We start from the raw sequence: 24,368 nt of genomic DNA, 5'->3' as shown, positions 1-24,368 counted from the left end.
CACACACACACACACACACACACACACACACACACAAGCTCATCCTTCTGATAAGGTGTGTTATCCTTTTGATGCGATTGATTGTGGTGTTTACGCCTTAGAAAATTTTCATGGTTATGCGAATTCCATCATGTGTTAATGAAGGCATTGACATTGTGAAATCTGCTATTCTGGCAAAAGTTCAAATTTTTTACAGGATTTCCCAGAAATAAGTGCTTAAGTAAGCCCCAACACACACACACACACACACACACACACACACACACACACACATATAGGGTTAATATTTGGTGGTGCTATTGAAGGCACAAAATTATATGGAACTATTGAGCTGAAAATCATAGGTTCAAGCTTTATCGACTCAATCTGACCACATAGATGTGTTCATGATGGTTTCTTTGCTAAAGATCAATCCTTGGATCGTGTTATTTCGATAAAAAAATATGATTTTTTGAGTCATGAAATTTTAGTGCATTGTGGTCCGTTAATTTTTAAGCCCTTAATAAACCTGCTTATGTATCGCAATCATATGATTCAAAACTCATTTCCCACTAAACAAAACTTGTAGATCACATCCATGGGATTTAATCTTCAAAAGAGATCTAAAACCAATGATTTCCATCTCAATAGTTCCATATAATTTTGTACCTTCAATAGCACCAAATATTAACCCATATATATATATATATATATATATATATATATATATAGATATAGATATAGATATAGATATAGATATATATATTTGCTACAATTGATTGTACCTACAATCGAGTTGGAATCTCATGATGCTAGTTGTTTTGACACAATCTAACCTCATAGATGTGTTCAACATACTCGATTTAGCAGGAATTGACTCTTGGATCATGTTTTTTCGATGAAAAAACATGTTTTTATGAGTCAGGAAAAATGGATGCATTCATAACCATTGATTTTTGGATTGCCTGAAAAATTCATATCAAGTCGTATTTTGGCAATCCAAAAGCCAGTTCCCACTAAATAAAACATGTAGATCACATCTATGGTGTTAGATATGAGAAAAAAAAACAAAAAAAAGGGTTCCGCCACTTTGCTAAGTCGATTGTATTTACAATTGACCATAGCAAATCTATTCCCTATATCTGTATGTGTGTGTGTGTGCACCTGTTGGCTCATGATCTTGTTGCAAGGATGCTGGCCAGGCTGGATGGTGGCATATGTATGTATGTATATGCATCAATCTTACCTGCACTGACTGCCCTCACTATGCTATCACCTAAAGTTCATCATCAATGAGTATCTTTTTATCTTTCTATTTCTATTTGATGAGCTACATAGTCAAAAGGGCCAAGGGGTACCTAATTGATATAGTGCTAAATCTGACAACTGTTAAAAGCTATTAATTATAACGATGATTTTCAACATCAATTCAAACGGTTTATTGCTTATTTTTTATTTGCTTTGCAGATGCAGAGCATGTACGACACTGGATATGTTTTGGGCTCTGTTGGCCTGTGCCTAGATTGCCAAGGCATACTCTTTCAGTGCATACTTGATGAGAGATAAATAGATCTGGGAAGAGAGCATGATAACTCTCAACAGATTGGTTTACGAAAGTTCACCTTATACTTTGAAATTGATACTAATACACAAACATAGAAAATGATAATGCCTCAACACTAATAATCATAATGCATAAGTACACAAATGATAAAAAGACAATGTATCACCTCTGTAATTAAGAACGAGCCTCTGAAGTGGTTTACTGCATTATATAGGTGTCTATTTCTTTTTTTCCAAACATTTCTTTATCTTTTTGTTAATTCCTGAATCTTTCTGAATTTGCATGAAAATTATGTAATGAAGTATGGGAAAAACAAATACAAAGTGCACAAACACTATTACAAGTCCAATAAAGAACAATAAAAAAGCACTAAGGCAATACATAAGCACAAAGTGCATATACAAGACTTCAAAGAGTCAAAACAATAACACAAGAACATAAAAAATATAATCTTTATTGACTATAATGCTTAGAAAAAACATTAAAAATACAAGAGGGGGAACACCCCTATTTATACACAAACAATCCATACATAGAGCCATTGGGACCTCCCCAATGGCTAGAAATAGAGCACTTGGGGAGGATCCAATGACTCTATGGGCCTTTGACATTAATGCCCTCAACCCTAAACTTAATAAGTTACAAAAAATAAAAGAAAAATTATAAAAAAGACCATTGTGCCTTTAATGGGCACAACCTATTACAATACTATGAAAAGACTGAAATACCCCTAATGGGTATTTCCTATTATATCATAAATAACGAATATATATATATATATAAGTGTAGTTATATATATACAATGTGAATTAGATAAATATATATATGTATGTGAATATATATATATATATGTATATATTACAACTTAACACCTCCTCAAACTTACAGTGTTATATACCGAAAGTTTGAAAATACAAAAAGAAATAAAGAGAAGGATCCAAGTCTTCAATGATAATCTCTACCAAATGTCTGCATCGACTATCGCCGTCTTCATGATGCATTAAAAATAAAATTTCTTTTTCGTCCCATATCATATTTAAGAACTTACAGAGAGAGCAAAACAAAAGGTTTCAACTACACAAAAGAAGATATCCTAGCCAAATAGTTATATAGTTTCAAAACAAATATATATATATTTTGAACAAGAATAACACTAATGTAGAATTTTCAAACAAAAGTTACAATAATTTTTAAGATTTTAAAAATATTAATAACAATTAAGGAAAACACAAGAAATATACTTTAAACATAATTTTTAAGAATTTCTTGTTTAGACAATGATAACCATAAAAATAACATATTTTTCATGAATTCTGAACAAAGTAGAATTTTGATCACTAACGATTCAAAAAACAAACAAATATTAGAAACACAGGACAGTGTCTTAAAGGCTACAAATGAGATACAAAGCAAAGTGCTCACGTATGAAACAAGAACACTCTCATAACGAAGACACAAAACTCACTAAGAGTCATAAAAAAAATATAAAATATTCTCATTAACAAAATTCTTATATCAATAAGATATACACAATTTTGCAATAATGTTTCAAAGGTTTGGGTAAATATTTCAAACAAGATATCACTCATTAATTACACTAAGGACAACACACATGTATATCAAATATAAGAACTCAAAGGAGTTCACAAAAAAGAAGAATTTAATTAAATTCATCCAAAAATGCAAGATAACTAATATGAAACAAATCTTCAACATATATATCCAACATGTAATTAACTTTCATATTTAATGCATATAATAATGCATGATAATTTTCCAATGAATAATCATTTCTATATAGGAGCAAACGAGCAGTGAAAAGATAAGAAAACACACGGAGAGGTTTTAAAAATCCCACATACAACAAATCATAACAAAAGAAATGCTAATTGCAAATCTCAACACCAATGTGCTCACCACAAGCAACCATCTCTTTGACCTCCAACTCAACATCCTCAAAATTCAAGTGTATCAGTGCATAGGACAAGAAATCAACCACAAATATCAGCAATAACCATACAAGTGACCATGCACCATCAATACTAACTATCTAACAATACAAACCAGCTACAACCACAAGAGGTGCATATTCCTCACCTCACAAATGATTGTAAAACTGCAAACAATACCATTAGCTACAATGGATGCATATAACTCACCACAACCATGGTTGTAGAATTGATAGACAAAAATCTCTTATACAACAAAAAATCACTCAACTAAGAAGAATGAGTGGAGAAAGCAAGATAAGCAAATATACTCTAATTAAGACAAGCTCATGTCAATAAGCAAGAAGATATGAAAATTATTTAAATCAAAGTAATAAATTTTGCAATAATATGAAATTTAATCCATAAGGACCAAAAATGGTCACAAGCAAATAACAATAGAGCCATCACTAAGAAAAATTCGATGCGAGCATCCAATAAACAATAAAGTCCAAATAAGCAATTAAGTGATAAACTTACTCATAGAACCAGAGGTCAATCAACAATTAGTCAGAGCCAAAATATTGGCAATCTATATTGATAAGAAGATAGGTGCATACATAACTCACCTCAACAACTAACTCTAGCTCCACAACATCGAGGTGCACCAAACAATTGAGTGATACAACTCACTCACAGAACTAGAGGTCAATCAACTATCAGCCAAAACATTGACAATCTATACTAACAAGAAGACAAAGGTACACACATAACTCACCTCAATAATTAACTTTGACTCCACAATACATAAATGCATACAACTTACCTTGATAAGACCAAACAAAATAATGATGGATGTATCGAAAGAAAAGTGATGGATTAAGCCATATATAGATGCAAAAAGGAAAACCTTGAAAGACACGTTCTAAGGAACAAAAACCAATTTGACAAAAAAATTCAAATCAAGTGCAATCCTCAAATAAGTTTAGAAAAAATATGCAATAAATGCAATCATATGACAAGATAAAATGTCCAATAATGAGAGTCTTTAACATGAATGTCCATCAATAGATACAAAATGGACAAAGACAAAAGTGAACCACAAAGGGTACACCCATCAAAACACAGGGAAGGTTTTCAAAAACACAAATTTTATTAATACCAAGTATGCAAAAAGCATAGTACTTAAAACTCATGTGAGGTAACATGATATAAAAAAACATGTAAGAGCATTCATTAAGGAGCCATGAGTTTAAGAAATATCACAATCACAAGGCACAAACCAGTCAAGTACAATAAAACTACTTCCCAAATGGGCCCAATCACAAGGGCTACTAAAAGGGCCAACGAGAGAATACACAATAACATCAATATTTTTAATAATTTTAAAAAGGCACATTTAAAAGGCATTCACAAATCTCATAGAGGAGTTCAACATAAATTCTACAAGGATGAGTGCATAATTCCCATAAAAAGAACAAGTTTTGCCTGAAGAAATTATGCTCAATTCCTCATACACGAATAGACAAACTCATTCATCAATGTGTATGAAAGACAATCACAAGTGTACAAGGATCATATATCAATATGAAAAATCATTTATTCAAATTTCAAAACAATAAGATATCCATGATCACTAAGACCTTAACCACATATAATCTTTCATACTACATAAAATATTCTATGTTTCACATAAGAATACATCAAAAAGAAAAGAAAGAAATTCAAACACAAGTTAAGCAAAATCTCATAAAATCATACTCGTGAATGAGACACGCAAAACCATTTTAAAATAAACATTTCAAATCATTTTAAAATACTTAAAAACAAAACAAAATCCAATATAACAAGCACAATAAATTGAAGTCATGCATAGAAACATGTTTTGACATTTATAACCATAAAGTGCTCGAATAAAGCATCTAAGTGCCAAAAGCACATGCTCAAGAATATTAGATCATATATGTACATATTAAATAAAGATAATTCAAAAACCTATCATTCAAACTAGATCTCATAGAAGCATACACATATATAAATATCATTTCACAAGACCAAATAAATATTATAAATGTAACGCCCCAAAATTTTAAACTTGCAAACCTTTCAAAAAACATGCAAGAGACTAGAAAAATCTCTTTCCTTTCAGAGTTTGTTTATGAAATCAGCGGAAGACTATTCTTTTGTTAAATTCAGAAAGGCAAGCTGACAACTTTAGGCACGTTAGCTAAAAGAACCAAAACTCACAATCCATGTTATTTGCAAAACACTTGGAAAAGCCACTTTCATTTAAAGAAGTCCTCAAATAGTACAAAATTCGGATATCCAAAGGAAAACCCGTGACAAAACCCAAAAACGTTCAAAACGCCAGCTAAGAGTAGAAAAAAGAAGTCTTGAAGTCATATTGCAATCGCGCCATCGCCCGTGGTGTACCTAATCATCACCTGTACCTATTGAATTGGTTAGTTTCGCGAAAAACTAGTAGGTGCACAAGAGAGACTAAAAAAAATTGAATTAAGTACATTTAATTCAGCATGTTAAGCAGTTTAAAGCAGATATGCAGTTAAACAGGTAAGCAGTTCAAAACAAGTAAGTAGTTCAAAGCTCAATTAAACAAAACATGTGTGATTAAACTTTTGTCTTTGCAAGAGTTTATGCAGAGCCATAAAAAAGGTTTAGCAGAAGACTATAATAAATGTTATCTTCTACTTGATTTGACACGGATGAAGAGACACAAAGAGACATTGCTCTAGCTTGTTTTTATTCCTTAAACGGGGTCTCTGTATTTAATCATTATTAGGTCATCGTTTGTCGCTCTCACTATTTCTAACAAAGTCTTTGTCCTGAACAACCTTAATTTATTCTCATCTCTCAAGGCCTTACGCGGTCAATTGTCACCTGGTATGACTCACTTAAGGCATCATACTTTCTCAGAAAAGCCTACCCTTCCATAGAAGGTCTAAAACATGATCATGATCTAAAATCAATAAAGATCTGATTCTCACATCTGAGTCATGCATGAAATCATGCTAAAACAGAAAGCCAAATTTATAGATTCATAACTGGCTATTTCAATCAATCTCAGAAGATCATCACAGCTCACCATAATTTTTTATGATAATAAAAAATCATAAGTTTCATGTCGGATCGCCTAGTTTAGGAAATGTACGACCTCAAAAGGAATTATCGCCCTATATGGTATACCTGGTCTTGGACAATACACTTCCTTACGGGAGTTCACCGTCTTTGCGGCTACCCGCTCTTTGACAGTGTACATCCTCACAGAGAATCTACCACTCTAGCTGATTACCTGATTTTGATCATACATACCCTCACAGAGAATCCTCTAGGAACCAAGTCCTCAACAAATGCCATATCCAATAAAAATTATTATGATACACGCATCAACACAAATGACCGCTCTCAGGGTTGATAGCCACTATTATAATTAACAAGATCAACGCTGAATCACCTGGTTCTGGGAAATGTACAACCTCACAAGGAATTATCGCCCTAGATGGTATACTTGGTCTTGGACAATACACTTCCTCACATGAGTTCACCTTCTTTGCGGCTACCCGCTCTTAGACAGTGTACATGCTCACAGAGATTCTACCGCTTTAGTCGGGTCACCTGATCTTGATCATACACACCCTCACAGATAATCCTTTGGAGATCAGGTCCTCAACAGATACCATACTCAGTGATACATGCGTCAATACAATCAACTGCTCCGAACAATTGACCGCTCTTGGGGTTAGTAGCCATCAATATGGGCACAAGCATGTATACCAACAATATGCATCATATCACTTTACATGGTAAAACAAATCACATAGGATTCAAGTTATATGCGCAAATATTCAGATCATTGCATCATCATATGCATTCACAATTCTTATCTCAAAGCACATCGCATTCGACCTTTCTAGCGTGTAACTCACGCACATATCTTCAAGACATTTTAATCAAATATTCATGATACTTATCAATCATGTTATACAAGTGTGATATATTCACACAAACAATCATAATGCAATCTTTTGCAATACAACTATGTAGGTGTGGTGTGTCATTTACCTGCATAAGCATCATAATCATAAGAATTTTGAAGGCACCAAAGTCATACGTAATTTCATCGATAAGCTTTTACTTGACAAAAATACGTATCCAAAACACACGAAAGTTTTATGACCCATCAACCAGTGTGAACAAACTTATGTTTCAATATTACTGACCTGTGGGTACGCGCAGACAAATCGTAGAAACAACTTAGACTAGTTCGAACATCTGTTATTCTATGTATTTTCAATAACCCGAATAACTAGTTGAGTCCGCTCCTAAAGGGACGACTTTAGCCGAGAGAGGATTCCCCAAAGGCAGGTACTTGGCAACAGATGCATCCAAATTCTGCAGAAGTCCATGGGATCTACCACCTAGGATAATGTCTGGTAGTCCCTTCCCCTAACTACAATGACTGGGGAGGCCGCATTTTTGCCTGTGGGGTGGTTGTTAACAACATGTTCATTGAAGTGTGTACCATTCTGTCCTCTCCCTTAACATACTACAATAAGTGAATGAGTACGTCAAGGGTAAGTTAACTGACGACTCATTCTATATGCTCTGGTCTTTTGACCAAATGAGCATCTTACCTGTGAAGGCGATCACATTTTTATACGTTTACAGCATTGTGCATTTAGCACTGTTTGAGGTCGTACGACTGTCTCATCCGATCATCACAGTACCAGCGTGTAGTGCACGACTATAAGTACTCTAGGATGAAAGGGTATAGTTCTTCAATAGGAGCCTTAATAAAAGTATTTCGCAAAGATATAATGTTTCTCAAACTTTACTTTTAACATTCTTTATTTTTTTAAACAACCAACTACTTGTGCCAACATTTGGCATGCGATTTTCAAGAATCTCACCCGCTATCATGGTATCTACATGCCTCGCATGACTCAATACTGGCCTCGATTAACGGGATATGGGTTTCTCAATAGAACCCCCGCTAAGAAGTTTGTTCAAGCTCCAATTCGGGGTTACCCGAGATATGTCGGATAGACGAACAGAACCAGCCAATCACATCCTTCCAAATACTTCGATTTGGGCAGTCTTTAATGCTTTTGCGCAGCTCACTAAATTCTCAAGTCTACTTTGCAGGACTGCTCACTCGAAAAGCTAGGATCCCTGCTAGGGATCCCTCTCCTTAGAAGATAATGTATCGTTAAGCCCCCGACTCAACTCTAATCGCAAGAGAAAGAACGGTAAATGCCCCTTGCATCCTCCACGAGGATGCCTTTATAGCACATGGAATGAGCGAAAACCTGAGCGTCATCTGCAATGGCAAGACAGTAATGAAACATTTACAAAAGCAAGAGTCTGAGCGCAAAGCTCGACGGCAAAGGAAAGATTAATAGAAAGTAAAGGACAAGGATCGTGAAACCGCGTCATTGAGTCAAATGCGTACTCGTATAAATAAATATATATATGCATATATATTTATTTAATTGTCCTTTTTAGTTAATTGAACTCAATTCAATTGTTCAAGTCCTCCGTGCAATCTTTCCCTACCTTGAGGAGTTGCGAGTTTGTTGACGTATGTGGGTATAAATGATTAACGGGTCGGGTCGCATGGCACGAAGGGGATCCGTCGCACGAGCTGCAAAAGTAAGACGTCAATATGTTATCTCAATCAGAAAGGTAAAGACGACACAGACGTTGCCGTTGTCCTGACGTGAAAGAAGCAGAGGCAGGGGCAGCGTGCCCTTGTCGAACCTGCTTTACGAGCAAGAAACAGGGGCAGGGGCTGCGAGCCCCTATTGACCCTCTGTCAACAAGAACAGGGAGGCAGGGAGTGGCAAGGGCAAGGGGGGTCCGCTTCTGCCGACCTTCCGAGAAAGGCAAAAGACGGCAGGGGCTCGACCCTTGCCGGCTTGCCAGCCAGAAGAATAGGTGACAAGGAGCTTGGCCCCTATCGACTTGCCGGAACCACATAGAGAAAGGGGGCTCTGCACCCCTACCTGCCTGATTGGAAGAACACAGAGGCAGGGGCTCCGCCCCTTGCCTGCTGGAAGGGAGCATAAACAGGGGTCGGGGCCCTGTCTGCCTGACAAAAGCAGAGAGAGTGAAGAGGGGAACAGGGAGGGCTCGACCACTCCCCGCCAACCAGAGCGCAGGGCAACGAAGCCAGGGCTCGGCCCATGCCGTCGTTCCCGAACTTAGGGAGGTGGCAGGGGCTCGACCCTTGCCGACCTACCGAGAACCAGAAGAAAAGAGGTGCAGGGGGCTCAGCCCCTGCCGACCTGTTTGAACAAGAGGCAGGCAGAGGGGGGCTTGCCACCCTGCCGACCAAGGCACAAGCCCCCCTGGGAGCCCTCTGCCAGAGAGGAGGCGACGCAGGCGGCAACCCTGTCGCCTGCCGAAAAGGAGAGTGTGCGGCTGGGGCTTGGCCCCTGTCGGCCTGTTGGAGCTAGCGACGACAGGGCATCGCCCCTGTCGTTCCTCCAAAGAGAAGACACAGGTGGCCGGGGTTTGACCCCTGCCGGCATGTCGACCTGATGCAGGCAGCAACCTTGTCGCCTGTCGAAAAAAGAAGGGTCAAGAAGATGAAGACAGACGAGGAGGGGGAAAAGGGAGGCAGGAGGTCGGCGACCTCTTGCCGGCATCTCCAAAAAGAAAACAGCGAGAGAGGGAGTTACCTCGAAAGACAACAGCAATGGGAGAGTCTAGGGACGACTTAGGAGATGGCGGCGGCAGCGGGACCTCATTCGATGGGAGGAAAGGGGTGAAGGAAGGAGAGGCTGCTCTCGGGGTCACCAGCATTAGGCTCCTACGAGAAGAGGGAGCTTCGACGTCGGGGGCTCCTCTGCGAAACCCAAGAGGCACGAGGGAGAGGGTAACGGGGTCATTGGGGGTTGCTTAGGGAACCGATCGTCAGGTGGCCTCCGGCAAGCAGCGGGTGACTGAGACGGGGGGGTTGGCCGAGGCCATCGGCGCACGAGGTCGGATAGGAGGTCTCGTTGACAGGACTGGCAACCACGTCCGCGTCAGGCGGCCGAAGAAGGGGTGTCTGTTGAGGCCACTGGACTGGGGGTGGTTGTCGGCGAACGTCGAGCACGAGTAGCGATGACAGGGATGCGCCGCAGAGAGGGAGAGAGAATGAGAGAGCAAAGGGGAAAGGGGGTTTCTATTTGAAACCCCTCCCCTGCCCGTTGTCTTTAGAAGGTGCGAGGGAGGCGATGGCCTTAGGTTGGGTTCGGGTTGGATTCGGGTCCGGATTTGACCCGAATCCAAGTTTTTTTTCCCGGGTTTTACAATAAACCTTATAAAATATTTAATAAAAATAAATCCAACAATAAATTTGAAAAGCATTTAAAGATTTAGTTTTAACAAAAATTACAAGTAATTTTTCAAAGATAAGAAAAATGAGTGCTTTCTCATGCATAATTTATGAGATAAACAACTCAAGTAAAAATAAAGTTTTAAGATACATGCCGAGTCAAGATCTCCCTTGAATCCAATCCATACATCGATCATGATTCCTTCACAAAGCATGAACTCGAACCAAAGAATCCCAATACCCAAAAAGAAAAAATACCAAAAAAAAATTCTTGGCTCTGATACCATGTAATGAAGTATGCAGAAAAACAAATACAAAGTGCACAAACACTATTACAAGTCTAATAAAGAACAATACAAAAGCACTAAGGCACTACACAAGCACAAAGTGCATATATAAGACTTCAAAAAGTCAAAACAATCACACAAAAACAAAAAAAATATAATCTTTATTGAGTAAAATGCTTAGGAAAAACATTAAAAATACAAGAGGGGGAACACCCTTATTTATACACAAAACAATCCACACATAGAGCCATTGGGACCTCCCCAACGGCTAGAAATAGAGTCGTTGGGGAGGTTCCAATGACTCTATAGGCCTTTGACATAAATGTCTCAACCATAAACTTAATAACTAAGTTACAAAAAATAAAAGAAAATTTATAAAAAGACTATTGTGCCCCTAATGGACACAGCCTATTACAAAACCATGAAAAGACTGAAATACCCCTAATGGGTATTTCCTATTATAACATCATAAATAAAGAATATATACATATATTATATGTTACAACTTAACAAATTCTGGCTTGAATTTTAGATTCTACCAGCTATATGATACAGCATGTACACAAAACAACAACATGAAAGTTCAAAATAAACAGTTTCATGTTTTCTGGCTGATAAAGAGACTAATCTACTAACAGAATTCTGCCGATATTTTCATTGTAATATTGGTGATGGTTTGCTTAATTGTTGGGTGGTATTGTTAATTGGAGCAACAATTTGCATCAATATTTCTTTGCCAGTAAAAGTGTTTCCATTACAAAGATAATGATGGAAGAAATGATGTTTTATACTTTGCAGGATTTTCTGTGTAATTATTTTAATTTATTACTAAATCTATTTTTTATTGGAAAGATCCTTTAGAATTTATGAATCAACTTTGAATCTCAACTTCAATTGTCAAACAGAATATCAATTCAAATTCAAACATGAATAGATTTGAAATCATAGATGGATCTGTTGTCTTGTTTTAGCTCTAAGGTTTTAGATTATATTCTTTGTGCACATTGATTTTCATGTTTGGTAACTTCTTATCAACTTCACCAGGATGGCTATCACACTTTTCGTGGTGGATTTTGGAACTACTTTAGCATGGGTAAGAAATACTTCCATAGTACCATATGATTTGATTCGCTTTCTGATTGAATGACTTGGGTAAAGGTAGCTTTTGCCAACATTTATTCAATTTTCAAATGTTGAAGGAATCAATACATCTTCTAGTCTAGGCTTTCCATATCCTATCCTTTCTTTACATTACAATGTAAAAAACCTTGAAAATAGCATTCCCTGAGGTTGTGCTGTACCTTATGTCTTCCAACCTGTAAGACGGTAGCAACCAAATAGCTCTTGTAATACTTGACGGAATTCTGAACTATAGAGGGTATGAATGTTTGTGGAGTAGGTATCAGGATTGCCTAGTTGGAAAATTTACATATGGACTAATGTAGCGCATGCTATATTGCATGATCTACATAATAATTGATGCAACTACTACCCCTATCAAATAACTGATCATTATAATAGACAGAACAATAACATAATCGGGCATTCTGTCATTTCTTTACTTTGGAAATTAGAATTTATCTCTTTTCAGCTATGTACATTTGTCAAATCTCTTTTTGGTTTGGCCATTTTTGGATCTTTTTTAGACAGGCAAGCTGGGGTCAGGCAAGCAAGTACTAGTTTATTTATGATTGTGGGAACACTAATCGTAATTCAATGACGTCACAATTTTGGAGGTCTATCCTTTGGGATATGATTAGAACCAAAGTCTCCGATATTTGCAAGGAACCTAGGTAGAATATTCATATTTGTAAGAATGCTTCTACAAATTAGATGTATAAATTGAAAAAGTACATTGCAATAACCTTATTAAACACGTCTCGGTCTTCCTCTACCTTCAATACACTTATTCATAATCCTGAGAGAATTTGTCCAATAAGACTCCAAGATGGCTCTATCCATCTGTTTTACCAAATCAAGCATTTCTTCTAGAATTTTCATTCCAACTTTTTTCCTTCTCAAATCACAGTTGGCCTTCAACACCTCTCTAACAATACTTTCAGAGCCTCCATTCTATCCCAATCATCAGAATGTTTAAAGCCTGGTTTTCATAGTATTAAGCAAGATCTTCAACTTTTGCACTATGAAACCATTTTGACTTTATAGATAAATAGATTCAAAAGTTTGAGGTACTACATGGGTCACTCTTCATAATCCCCGTTTCCCACATATGATACAAAATAGTATGATTGCTTGTATTTTTTGTAGTATAATAACTATGTATGCTCAAATATACCAAATCACAAAACTCTCTCCTCCCCCACACACACACATGCATATATTCATTTGCTTAATGTACTCATATACACACACATATGTAGTTGCATAGGTGGGATTTGATGTGTTAATTATGTTATACACATGCAGATATATGCAGGTATATATGCATGTAAGCTTAAGACATTAAATTTAATGTCTTCTTGGTCTCTCCTGATGTAATGATTAATTACAAAATTGAGTTTAGCTCAAAAACAACAGTTCTCAAGTTGGTTAGTCAAAGAAGGCTTGAAAAGAATGTGATGTGACAGTGTTTTGTCTAGCTTAGCCATTGCAGTGACCCAAGATAATAAGTGTCCACTATATCAGTTAACTTATTCAAACATCTCATGTATCACACTATTCCAGATTTTTGCCCAGACTCCTAATAAGCTAGGAGTAGGGTCCCTCTTAAGGTTCTTCATTTTTAAAGACACCCAACCAGTGTTATCAAAAACACGCCTTGAGGTGCAAAAGGTGCACCTCAAGGCGCCATCCTGAGGCGTGAAGAAGAGTTACTTTTATTAATCAGACTTTTTATCATATATTTTAACGTAACTTTTATAGGTTAATCTCATATACTTTAGTACTTATTTGAGATTTTCTATTGCTTATTGGTTGTTGCTTTATAGGACATTATACTTTTCAAATATATAATTAGTTTTTCAGTTATGTAATCAGTTTCTTAGTTACTTTTATATGTTAATCTCATATTTTTTAGTACTTATTTGAGATTTTCTATTTCTTATTGGTTGTTACTTCATCAATAAAGCATTTCTTTATTTATTTGTATTTTTAGATATTTTTTTAAAGTTTCCAAAATGTTTTTTGAGGCTTACACTTTATGCCTCGCCTCAGTTTTTGGTGGAGCGCCTCGCTACACCTCAACGCTTTTCACAACACTGCACCCAACTGACAAAACAATGCAATTTGTGTTCCTTGCTTCTGTAAATTAAGCCTTAGCAATTACCAGACTCGCTTAACTAAATTGATGTGTATTAACTGAACATAGTTTTTGTTCGTTATTGTCTGCATTGAAAAGTAGCTTGTGCTTGGATAAGTAACATTAATTTGATGCACATGTAAAGTTTAAAAGTCACATTCTTTAAAATAAATCAGATGAATGGATTTGAAAATGTATAGATTCTATGTGGTCCTAGAAGCATTACACTGTGAATCAAATGAGTGACTATATTTTGACATCTGATATAGGGATGGATGCCCAAGTATCTTATGCATTTCATTCAGAGAGGAAGTTGCACCCAGAAAGATTCAAAAATCAATTGGTTAACCAGGTATGTTTATCATACATTCTTTTTTGGCACTTCTTGCTCCTTAAGTGTTGAACATTGGTATAATTTTGACACTTGCTCTCTTAAATGTAGAATATTGGCAATACATTTATTTATCTATTTATTTCTTACTGAGATCTCATTTTGTGATTCAAATGGTACAGTAAGTTTGACATGCATTTTATGTAACTTTGAATGGAATTTGTACCTATGTAGAAAACTGCTTGTCACCCTCATGAACCTGCTTGTGATAACTTTTTGGTCATGCCTATGATCTTTTTGACCCTTTTTAATATATTGGATTTCTATGTTATTTTTCTTTTTAAAATTGTTTAAGACAAAAAAGATTGATGGAGAAATGATTAATGGTAATGAACATCTAGTGTAACAAACAAGGACTTTCCTAGTCATAAATGTTTTATGCTTGAAAAAATGATTTCCTTCACTTAATGATATATAATTGCCTTTAAAAAGAAAAAGAGCTTGGGCTATCATTGTCAGTTTTATGTTCTGTCTTTGACAGAATGTTCTAGTGTAGTTTCATATTTGTTTTTGACAAGCATACTCTATCTGGATTTGAGAGTATCATTTTGATAGATTGATATTGAGCTTTTTTCCAGCCAGAATAGGGAGAATTGGTATATGGAGCCAGTGAGTGGCAATTTTTTGCCGCCTTCTATGTGCTATCAGAGCCACTTGTCCCTTATCCTTTCCTTTCCGTCAAGGTCTAACCTCGCGTAGCTCATGAAAGGGAATAGCCTTTGACGCTATAATGCTTGGCTATTGCGACATCATGATGGAATCGTTACTTCCATCCAACCGAACCAGGATTGTTAAACGTCCACTGTCTGAATAGGGGCCTCTCGGACCTCATGTGCATACACCTGGGTGTGCATGGCGGAGTGTTCGTGGAGGAGCATCGTCGGTAAGTCACTCAACGATGAAGAGCTTTTAGGGCCCTCACACCCCTATCTCTAGCCACCACTTCAACTAATGCATCGTCGTCCGGCCACCTTCCGATCACCAAAGCAGTCAGAAAAGGGAGGATCGATAACGGCCAGTGTATGGTACATAATTCAAGGGTCCCAAGTTCTTTGTTTGCATTAGTCTAAAAGAATTACAATGCATATTGGGACGAGTTGGTAGAAATATCCTTATGCAACAAACTTACAACTCGACACCTTTTACAAGTTCACATTTTCCCTAGATAAAGTATTTATAGGGATTAGAATTAGACAAACCGAGATGAGTGTTTGTAGAATTCTAGGTTAGTTAGCTATAAGTCTATTTGCTACATCTCAAAGAGAAAATGTGCAGAGCATAAATTTAATTTAAAATTTGTGGCTGATATGTATAAGTTGATTGTGCTTACGAGGCTTTAGGTAACTGAAATATGAATAACACCTACTATCACAATAAACAAAGTAGTTCTTCTATGAACTAGAAATCTTAAAACAGTGCAATTGAATAACCTCCATTGTATTATCCACAAATAGTGCCATATCAGTCCAGATGTGGAAGAAAATGTAGTCTTTCTTATCCAAGAGGTGAGAATCTTATAGAGGAACATCAGTACATCACTTAGTAGCATAGTCACCAGTATCATTCTTGGCAATTTCTTGCCAAGGGTCTTTTTTAGAGTTTTCTTCAAAAAGTGAAAATCTTGGGAAAATCTCAGAATTTTAAAAATAAAATATAAATAATAGTAAAGAAGTAAGAAAGAAATGTTTTATATTATTTTTTCTTACTAAAATATAAAGAAACAAGTAGAGAAGTTCTTAAAATTCAAAAGAAACAAATGGAAAAGAAAATAGACTTAAAATATATAGAAATAAAAAGTTTTTCAAAAATATCGTAAAAATATCACGATAATATTGGGAGATATATTTGTTGGTGATACAACAACAACAACAACTACGCTTTCATCCCAAAACAATTGGGGTCAGCGATATGAACCAGAAAAGAAATTCATTTTGGGTCTTCCACATGAATCCTTTTCCTCCAATCATTTCTATCCAATGCCATGTCCTCGGTGAGGTTCAAAGCATTCATATCCTTTCCTATCATCTCCATCCAAGTCTTCCTAGGCCTACCCCGACCTCTTTTAACTAATATATTTTCCCATTTCTCCAACCTTCTAACTGGAGCATCATTAGGCCTTCGCCGAATATGTCCAAACCACCGTAAACGATTCTCTCGCATCTTATTTTCAATGGGTGCAACACCTACCTTCTTACGTATCTCCTCGTTCCGAATCTTATCTTTTATTGTATTTCCACACATCCATCTAAGCATCCGCATCTCAGCTACACTCATTTTTTGAATATGATGTCTCTTGGCAGCCCAACATTCCGTACCATATAGTAAAGCGGGTCTAATAGTCGTCCTATAAAACTTTCCCTTCAACCGCAATGGCATTCTACGATCGCACAACACTCCAGTTGCACTTTTTCATTTCATCCACCCAACCTTTATCCTATGATTTACATCTCCATCAATTTCTCCATACTTTTGAATGATGGATCCCAAATATTTGAAATAATCATTCACCGGTATTTCTTGCTCACCAAGCTTCACTACACTCCCATCACTACTTCGTTGCTTACTAAACCGACATTCCATATATTCAGTCTTACTCTTACTCAACTTAAAACCTCTAGCTGCCAATGTCTGTTTCCATAATTCTAACTTAGCATTAACCCCAGCTCTAGATTCATCAATCAAAACAATATCATCAGCAAACAACATACACCACGGTACATTTTCTTGAATTGATCTCGTAAGCTCATCCATCACTATCGCAAATAGGAAAGGGCTTAAAGCAGATCCTTGATGTAAGCCAACCGTTATCGGAAAATTGGTTGTCACCCCTCCACAAGTGCGGACATTGGTTACTACTCCTTCATACATGTCTTTAATTATACTAATGTACTTGAGAGAAACACCTTTCTTCATCATTGTCCACCAGAGAACGTCCCTAGGTACTCTATCGTATGCCTTCTCTAAATCAATAAAAACCATATGCAAATCTTTGTTCCTCTCTCTATATCTTTCAATAAGTTGTCTAAGAAGATGTATAGCTTCCATAGTTGATCTTCCAGGCATAAAACCAAATTGATTCTCCGATATCATGACAACCTTCCTCAACCTAGACTCAATCACCCTCTCCCAAAGTTTCATAGTATGACTTATGAGTTTTATACCACGATAGTTTGTGCAATCTTGTATATCACCCTTATTCTTATATAAAGGCACCAAAGTACTCTTCCTCCACTCATTAGGCATCTTATTTGTTCGCCAAATCAAGTTAAAAAGATTTGTCAACCATTCTCAACCTTTCTCTCCCAAGCATTTCCAAGCCTCGATAGGTATACCATCTGGGCCAACTGCCCTTCTTGATTTCATTTTCTTCAAAGCCTCTGCAATTTCTTTCTTTTGAATCTTGCGCAAGAAGTCACGATTGATCTCATGAAAAGGAATGGAGAAGTCTCCAAGATCTTGAGCATGACTATCATTAAATAGCTTATCAAAATAATCTTTCTATCTCTCCTTAATCTCCTTATCTTTGACTAAAACCCTTTGCGTTTCATCTTTAATACATCTAACCATACCCAAATCCCTCGATTTCCTATCTCTCATCTTTTCAAGCCTATAAATATCCTTCTCGCCTTCTTTGGTATCCAACTTGTCATACACCTCCTTATATACCTTAGCCCTCGCGTTTCGAACTACTTTTTTAGCTTTCTTCTTTGCTATCATATACTTCTCCAAATTCTCATTATCTCGACTCTTACTTAGATTTCTATAACACTCTCTTTTAACCTTAATAGCTAATTTGACATTCTCGTTCCACCATGATGTATCCTTACCTAGTGGTGCACCGCCTTTAGACTCACCCAATACTTTCTTAGCCATTTTTCTCATGCCACACGCTATCTTATTCCACATTGATTCTGAATCATCTTCGAGACACCAATCAACTTCCTTAACTACCTGCTCTACAAACATTCCTTGTTTAGCTCCTTTCAGTGCCTACCACTTAATTCTAGGATCTATCCTACGTCTATCCCTTTTGCGGCATTGTCTAATTCTAAGATCTAAAATTAAGACTCTATGTTGTGTAGCTACATTTTCTCCCGGTATAACCTTACAATCGATGCAACAACCCCTATCTCTCTTTCTAAGTAGGAAAAAATCTATCTGACTCTTATTAACCCCACTTTTAAATGTTACTAGGTGAGACTCCCTCTTCCTAAACCAAGTGTTTGCTAAGATCATATCATAGGACAAACAAAAATCTAAAATCCTTTCTCCACCTTCATTTCTTTCTCCTATACCATAGCCTCCATGGATACTCTCAAATCCATCCCTACTAATGCCTACATGTCCATTAAGGTCACCGCCGATGAAAAGCTTTTCTCCATAAGATATCCCTTGTACTACTCCATCTAAATCTTCCCAAAATTGATGCTTAATGGAATCATCTAAACCTACTTGAGGTGCATAAACACTAATAATATTAATAATATCCGTACCTAATACTAATTTAATAAGTAAAATTCTATCACCCTTCCTACGGACCTCAACTACATTATCTATAAACTGACGACTCATAACAATCCCTACTTCATTCCTATTCCTATTTATTCTTGTATACCAAATCTTATATCCCTAAGGTTATATCACTTTTGCTTTCTCACCTACCCATTTGGTCTTTTGTAGACATAAAATATCAATCTTTCTCCTACACATAACATCTACTAACTCTACCAACTTACCAGTTAAAGACCCTATGTTCCAAGTGGCTAACCTAATTTTATGGTCTTGGACTAACTTCTTTACCCCCACCCGTCCAACAAAGTGAGGGAACCCTTGCCTATTTGATACCACACCCGGGCGCCGGTGTGACGCGTCGCTTCTGGGCGATGACCTAGCAACCCTTGCCCATTTATCACTGCCTCCGGGCCTAGAGAGTACAGCGCGTCGCTCAGTAGGGAACGCCCCAACGAAATTCTCATATTGGTTCATTTTCATAGGGTATGGCTAAGTTTTTATGCTGGCTGTCACAGGCCTACCGCAACCCTCCTCCTTTATCCGGGCTTGGGACCGGCAGTGTATAACTAAACAGTTATACACAGGCGGAGTTATATATTTGTTGGTGATAATTTTTAAAATATCGCAATGTTTTGCTGATAATTTTGGCTTACCTTAAAAACCTATAATATCATGATATTTTCAAAATATCGAGCTTAGTTGTCATGCAGCTCACTTAGATGACAAAGTTAGGTTTGTACATGTGCAAGCACTGATGATGATATGTAGGTTGAGTAAGATTTGGGACCAATACCTTGGTAGAATTTGATGCAAATTTTCTCACGTTGGTAGATAAGTAGTTGTTCATCTTAGCGAGTGCTTTACTTTGACTGACTATTATTGGCAACAATTAATGGATCACAACTATTTTTTAATATTATAGAATATCTTGCATGCTATGTGATATTCATTTATTTAATGCCTGAGTGTCACATAAATATTTGTTCTAGGTGCTTGTATTGATGACATTTCTTTCAATTTTGTAGAGCACCTATGCAAGGCTTGGTTTCTCACAGGGATGGTTTTCTACTTCTCTTTTTCATCCATCATCGCGGTATGTTTCTTGCTATCAACAAATTCAAAATGACTGCATAATTTATTTTTGTGATTTAGGAACCACCAGCTTAGGAATAAAATGAATCAAGCTATTTGTTTCTAAAGTGGGTTAATTTTAGAACAGCTCTGGCACCTGCCTGATTTATGAATAGATTCCTAAAATTTTATGGTCGGTTATATATGCTGCTGAATGACATTTTCTCTGGAGTAGGTCTGGATGCTAAAAGGTTGCCTTATGGATGAGTTTACTCCAAATTTAGAGTTATACATTTTGACTATTTCTAAAAGTTCAGTTCTAACTGGTTGAATGAGAACTGCTACTTAAATATATGTCACAAATATTAACTACAAATTTTGTAAGTACTTGATGCTAATTAATAATGGTGACTGAGTGTAAGAATCAGAGACAAGAGGAAAAAGTAGAGGATAAGAAAGGATTGGAAGAAGACTCCCATGCTTCCACTAATGCACTGTAGGAACCTTTTCTTTTCTAGGTTATTGATGTGGAACATGATTTTCTGTATATAACCAAAATACCCAGATACACTTACTGTAGACTTATGGACATGGCTAAAAGATCATACGGCACAATTTTTTTGTACTTTCCGTTTAAAGTGGTAAATAAATGGGACAGAACATCAGAGTGAATTGGAGTATCCATAGAAATAGATGATATGGGTGAGGTTGGGCGTGGAACAAAATTCCTTGCTAACCACCCCTCATGTCAGGAGCAAAATGGCGCAACAATCACAAACCAATAGGTCCCTCCATATTCTATCTTGCTGGGCTCACACTCTGTTGGTTATTTATTTTATAACACCAATATTGAATATACTTTTTTGTTTTTGCTGATCTTGCATTAATCTTTGTAAATTTCTGAAGCCCATCGATGTTTGATTTAGCAATATTTACTCAGTTCAAGGAAAAAAAAACGAAGATGAAGTATTCAAGATACCAATTTAACTATGTTGTCCTACCTGTCATATTTGATTTCATTCTGATGTCTAGTTTATCATTTATGGAAAATGCCCTTTTATTTGTCAGCTAATTTGACTAGGCCCGCTAAATGCATTTGCAGTAACATTGCTCAATTTACAAAAGTGAAGATAATGAAAAATGGGCACTGGGAAGACCTTCACATCCCGCGCAGGTAATCTTGATTGTTCTCTATCATTTCTCTAGTTTGAGAATGTCTTCTACGTTGAATTTTAGTAAGACATCACAAATCATGTCTTATATCAATTGATATTCAAGTGCCATTTATTTATACAACCAAAAGTATTTCTGTAATTTGGAAAATGTATGGCATTTATTATCATGTTTGGGAATTAAGGTATTTTAAAAAATTAGTATATACTTTAAAAGGATGGAGAAATGATGCTCCAGTTAGAAGGATGGAGAAATGGGAAAATATATTAGTTTTAAGAGGTCGGGGTAGGCCTAAGAAGACTTGGATGGAGATGATAGGAAAGGATATGAATGCTCTGAACCTCACCGAGGACATGACATTGGATAGAAATGATTGGAGGAGAAGGATTCATGTGGAAGACCCAGAATGATTTTCTTTTTTGGTTCATATCGCCAACCCCAATTGTTTTGGGATGAAGGCGTAGTTGTTGTTGTTGTTGTAGTATATACTTTAAAACATTGCTTCAATATCATTAGTGCATGTCTTTTTTGTTGATGGATCTCTAATAACGTTTGTTTATTCGTTTTCTTTTTTTTTAATTTAGTTTTAACTACATGTGATGTTACATGTTAAATACTTTTTGTAGGTCTGTCAGGGAATACTTTTGTATTATTAAAAGAGATGTATGCTTCCTGGCACATCTGTCCTCATTTTTCCACTTCTATCTCTCTTCATCATTATTAGAAAATAACAATGACAAGATTATTGTGAATGCATAATCATGAAGTTACTGAAAAATGTTCAGTTGGAAAGTTTTTCAAGCTTGTTGACACACAAAACTGGTGCACTGCACAAGATTCTAGATATACATAGACCAAGCATAGAGATCTATGATTTGGTCATATGAGGAGATATAAGCTGCTTTTATTTGGATAATTAAAGATAATACAAATTCTTGAAATTGAATGCCAGCAAACTTCAAAATAATGCAGAACTTTGTCACGTGAACAGATCAATGGCTTTGCTTAATCCTTATCAAATTGATTGTCATTGATGTATTTGTGCTCACTCTTTTTTTTTCGTTGTCAATCATCAGCATCAGATCCATTATATGCCTAAACTTGCCTAGCTTTTCTGGTGGGTTAAATCCATGGGGAACACCAAATAGTAAGAAAAAGAGAGATGTGAGTGCTTGCAATTTCTGTAATTCTTATTTGGCTGTAAGTGTTTTAGTTGCAAACTATTTCTTGACTTTGACATGAACTGTGACCCTTGGCAGAGGGATTTGACTGCACCATTTGTAGATGATGGTTTTTTTGAGGTGGTTGGATTCCGAGATGGTTGGCATGGACTTGTTTTGCTTGCCCCTAAAGGACATGGGACCCGGCTTGCACAGGTAGGAATTAGTTACTTGATTTCACCAGAAAATTATGGTGTTTGATTGAGTCAGTACGAGTGTTCATCCATATTCTTATCAATGTGCATCCTCACAAACTTTCTTTACTTTAACCTGAATCCCTGCATCACTTGAACCTGATGCTTATTATTGAAAAAGATGTGATAGGTCTGCCATTTGTATGAATAATTTTGATTTGAACTATTGTCTTTAGGCGCATCGTATCCGCTTTGAGTTTCACAAGGGTGCTGCAGAACACACATTCATGAGAATGGATGGAGAACCATGGAAACAACCTCTCCCTAGTGAAAATGACACTGTTGTGATTGAGATCTCACATCTTGGTCAAGTCAACATGCTTGCTACTGTTGATTGCAAAGCCAAGAGTATACAGGACCCTAGCTCTCCCTCTCATGGTCATGAGGAGGAAGATGATGAGGACAGCATGGGGTCTGATGAGGAATCTGAGGGGAGGAGGAAGTTTGGAGCAGCTGACACTTTCAGATTCTCATTTGATGATGATGCAACTACTCCTACTCACAGAAACAGTTAGCACTTCTGCTCATTGCTACATTGGAGTTGATTTGCTATTACTCCAAAAGCTTGTTGTGAATTTACTGGCCCTCTTTTGTTTTTTTTTTATTGTAGAAATTGATCTTATGATTTTTTTTTTGAAAGTTAAGACAAACACAACATGAGCTCTTGTATTGAGTAACCTCTGTATGATGCCAATTCAATTATCTAGCTGTAGAAGTATATTGAGTAATTGGAGTTTCTCTGAGTTGAAACAGCATGGGGTCTGATGAGGAATCTGAGGGGAGGAAGAAGTTTGGAGCAGCTGACACTTTCAGATTCTCATTTGATGATGATGCAACTACTACTACTCACAGAAACAGCAAACACAACATGAACTCTTGTATTGAGTAACCTATGTATGATGCCAATTCAAATATCTAGCTGTAAAAGTATATTGAGTAATTGGAGTTTCTCTGAGTTGAAACAGAACATTTCCAGAAAATAAGTTCAACTCGACCATGTTGATTTAACCACGGGTTTTCTAGATCTCTGTTTTGTGTAGGTAATTAATAGGGAAAAATCCATTTAGGGTCCCACTTTTTGCTTATAATTCCAGACATGCGCCACACTTTTCTAAATTTCCATACATGAGCCGAACTTTTCTTGAAAACAGTCATATAGGAACTTCTAATCAATATCTGTCATATTGGAAAGTGTGATTTCTCTTTGGTTTCTTGTATTGTCCCTTGAAATTTGAAAAGTACTCATTCATCCTCATAAAAAAGAAAAAGTAAATAGTTTGAAGTCTCACGGTCGTAATTTGACTTGTTATTTAACCCTAGTTAAAGGACAACAATAAATGCAAACCCTTGTTTGTCAGTTTTCGTAAAATAGAGGCTCATATTCAAAATTTCAGAAATGTGAGGCCCATATTTGGAATTAAAGGCAAAAGGTTGACACCTAAATGGAT

General features: G+C 36.5%; 1 protein-coding gene across 2 annotated transcripts in view; it reads left to right on the top strand.

Annotated features, from left to right (window-relative positions):
* The window catches only part of LOC149830868 (diacylglycerol kinase 1-like), a 29,707-nt gene extending 5,779 nt beyond the window's left edge, over window positions 1–23,928 (top strand). For both annotated transcript variants that reach the window (XM_090013531.1, XM_090013533.1), the window contains 7 exons: window positions 12,145–12,193; window positions 14,629–14,711; window positions 20,288–20,355; window positions 21,436–21,507; window positions 22,583–22,670; window positions 22,766–22,882; window positions 23,097–23,928. In XM_090013531.1, the coding sequence (XP_089869657.1) occupies window positions 12,145–12,193; window positions 14,629–14,711; window positions 20,288–20,355; window positions 21,436–21,507; window positions 22,583–22,670; window positions 22,766–22,882; window positions 23,097–23,435 (816 nt within the window). In that variant the 3' untranslated portion in view covers window positions 23,436–23,928. The remainder of the gene's footprint in view (window positions 1–12,144; window positions 12,194–14,628; window positions 14,712–20,287; window positions 20,356–21,435; window positions 21,508–22,582; window positions 22,671–22,765; window positions 22,883–23,096) is intronic.
* Window positions 23,929–24,368: the final 440 nt, after the last annotated feature.

This window comes from Nuphar pumila, chromosome 7, assembly GCF_984573655.1.
Source record: "Nuphar pumila chromosome 7, dmNupPumi1.hap1.1, whole genome shotgun sequence".
Lineage (NCBI taxonomy): Eukaryota > Viridiplantae > Streptophyta > Magnoliopsida > Nymphaeales > Nymphaeaceae > Nuphar > Nuphar pumila.
The sequence above is the reverse complement of the archived record's forward strand: the minus strand, read 5'-3'. Positions and strand labels throughout refer to the sequence as shown.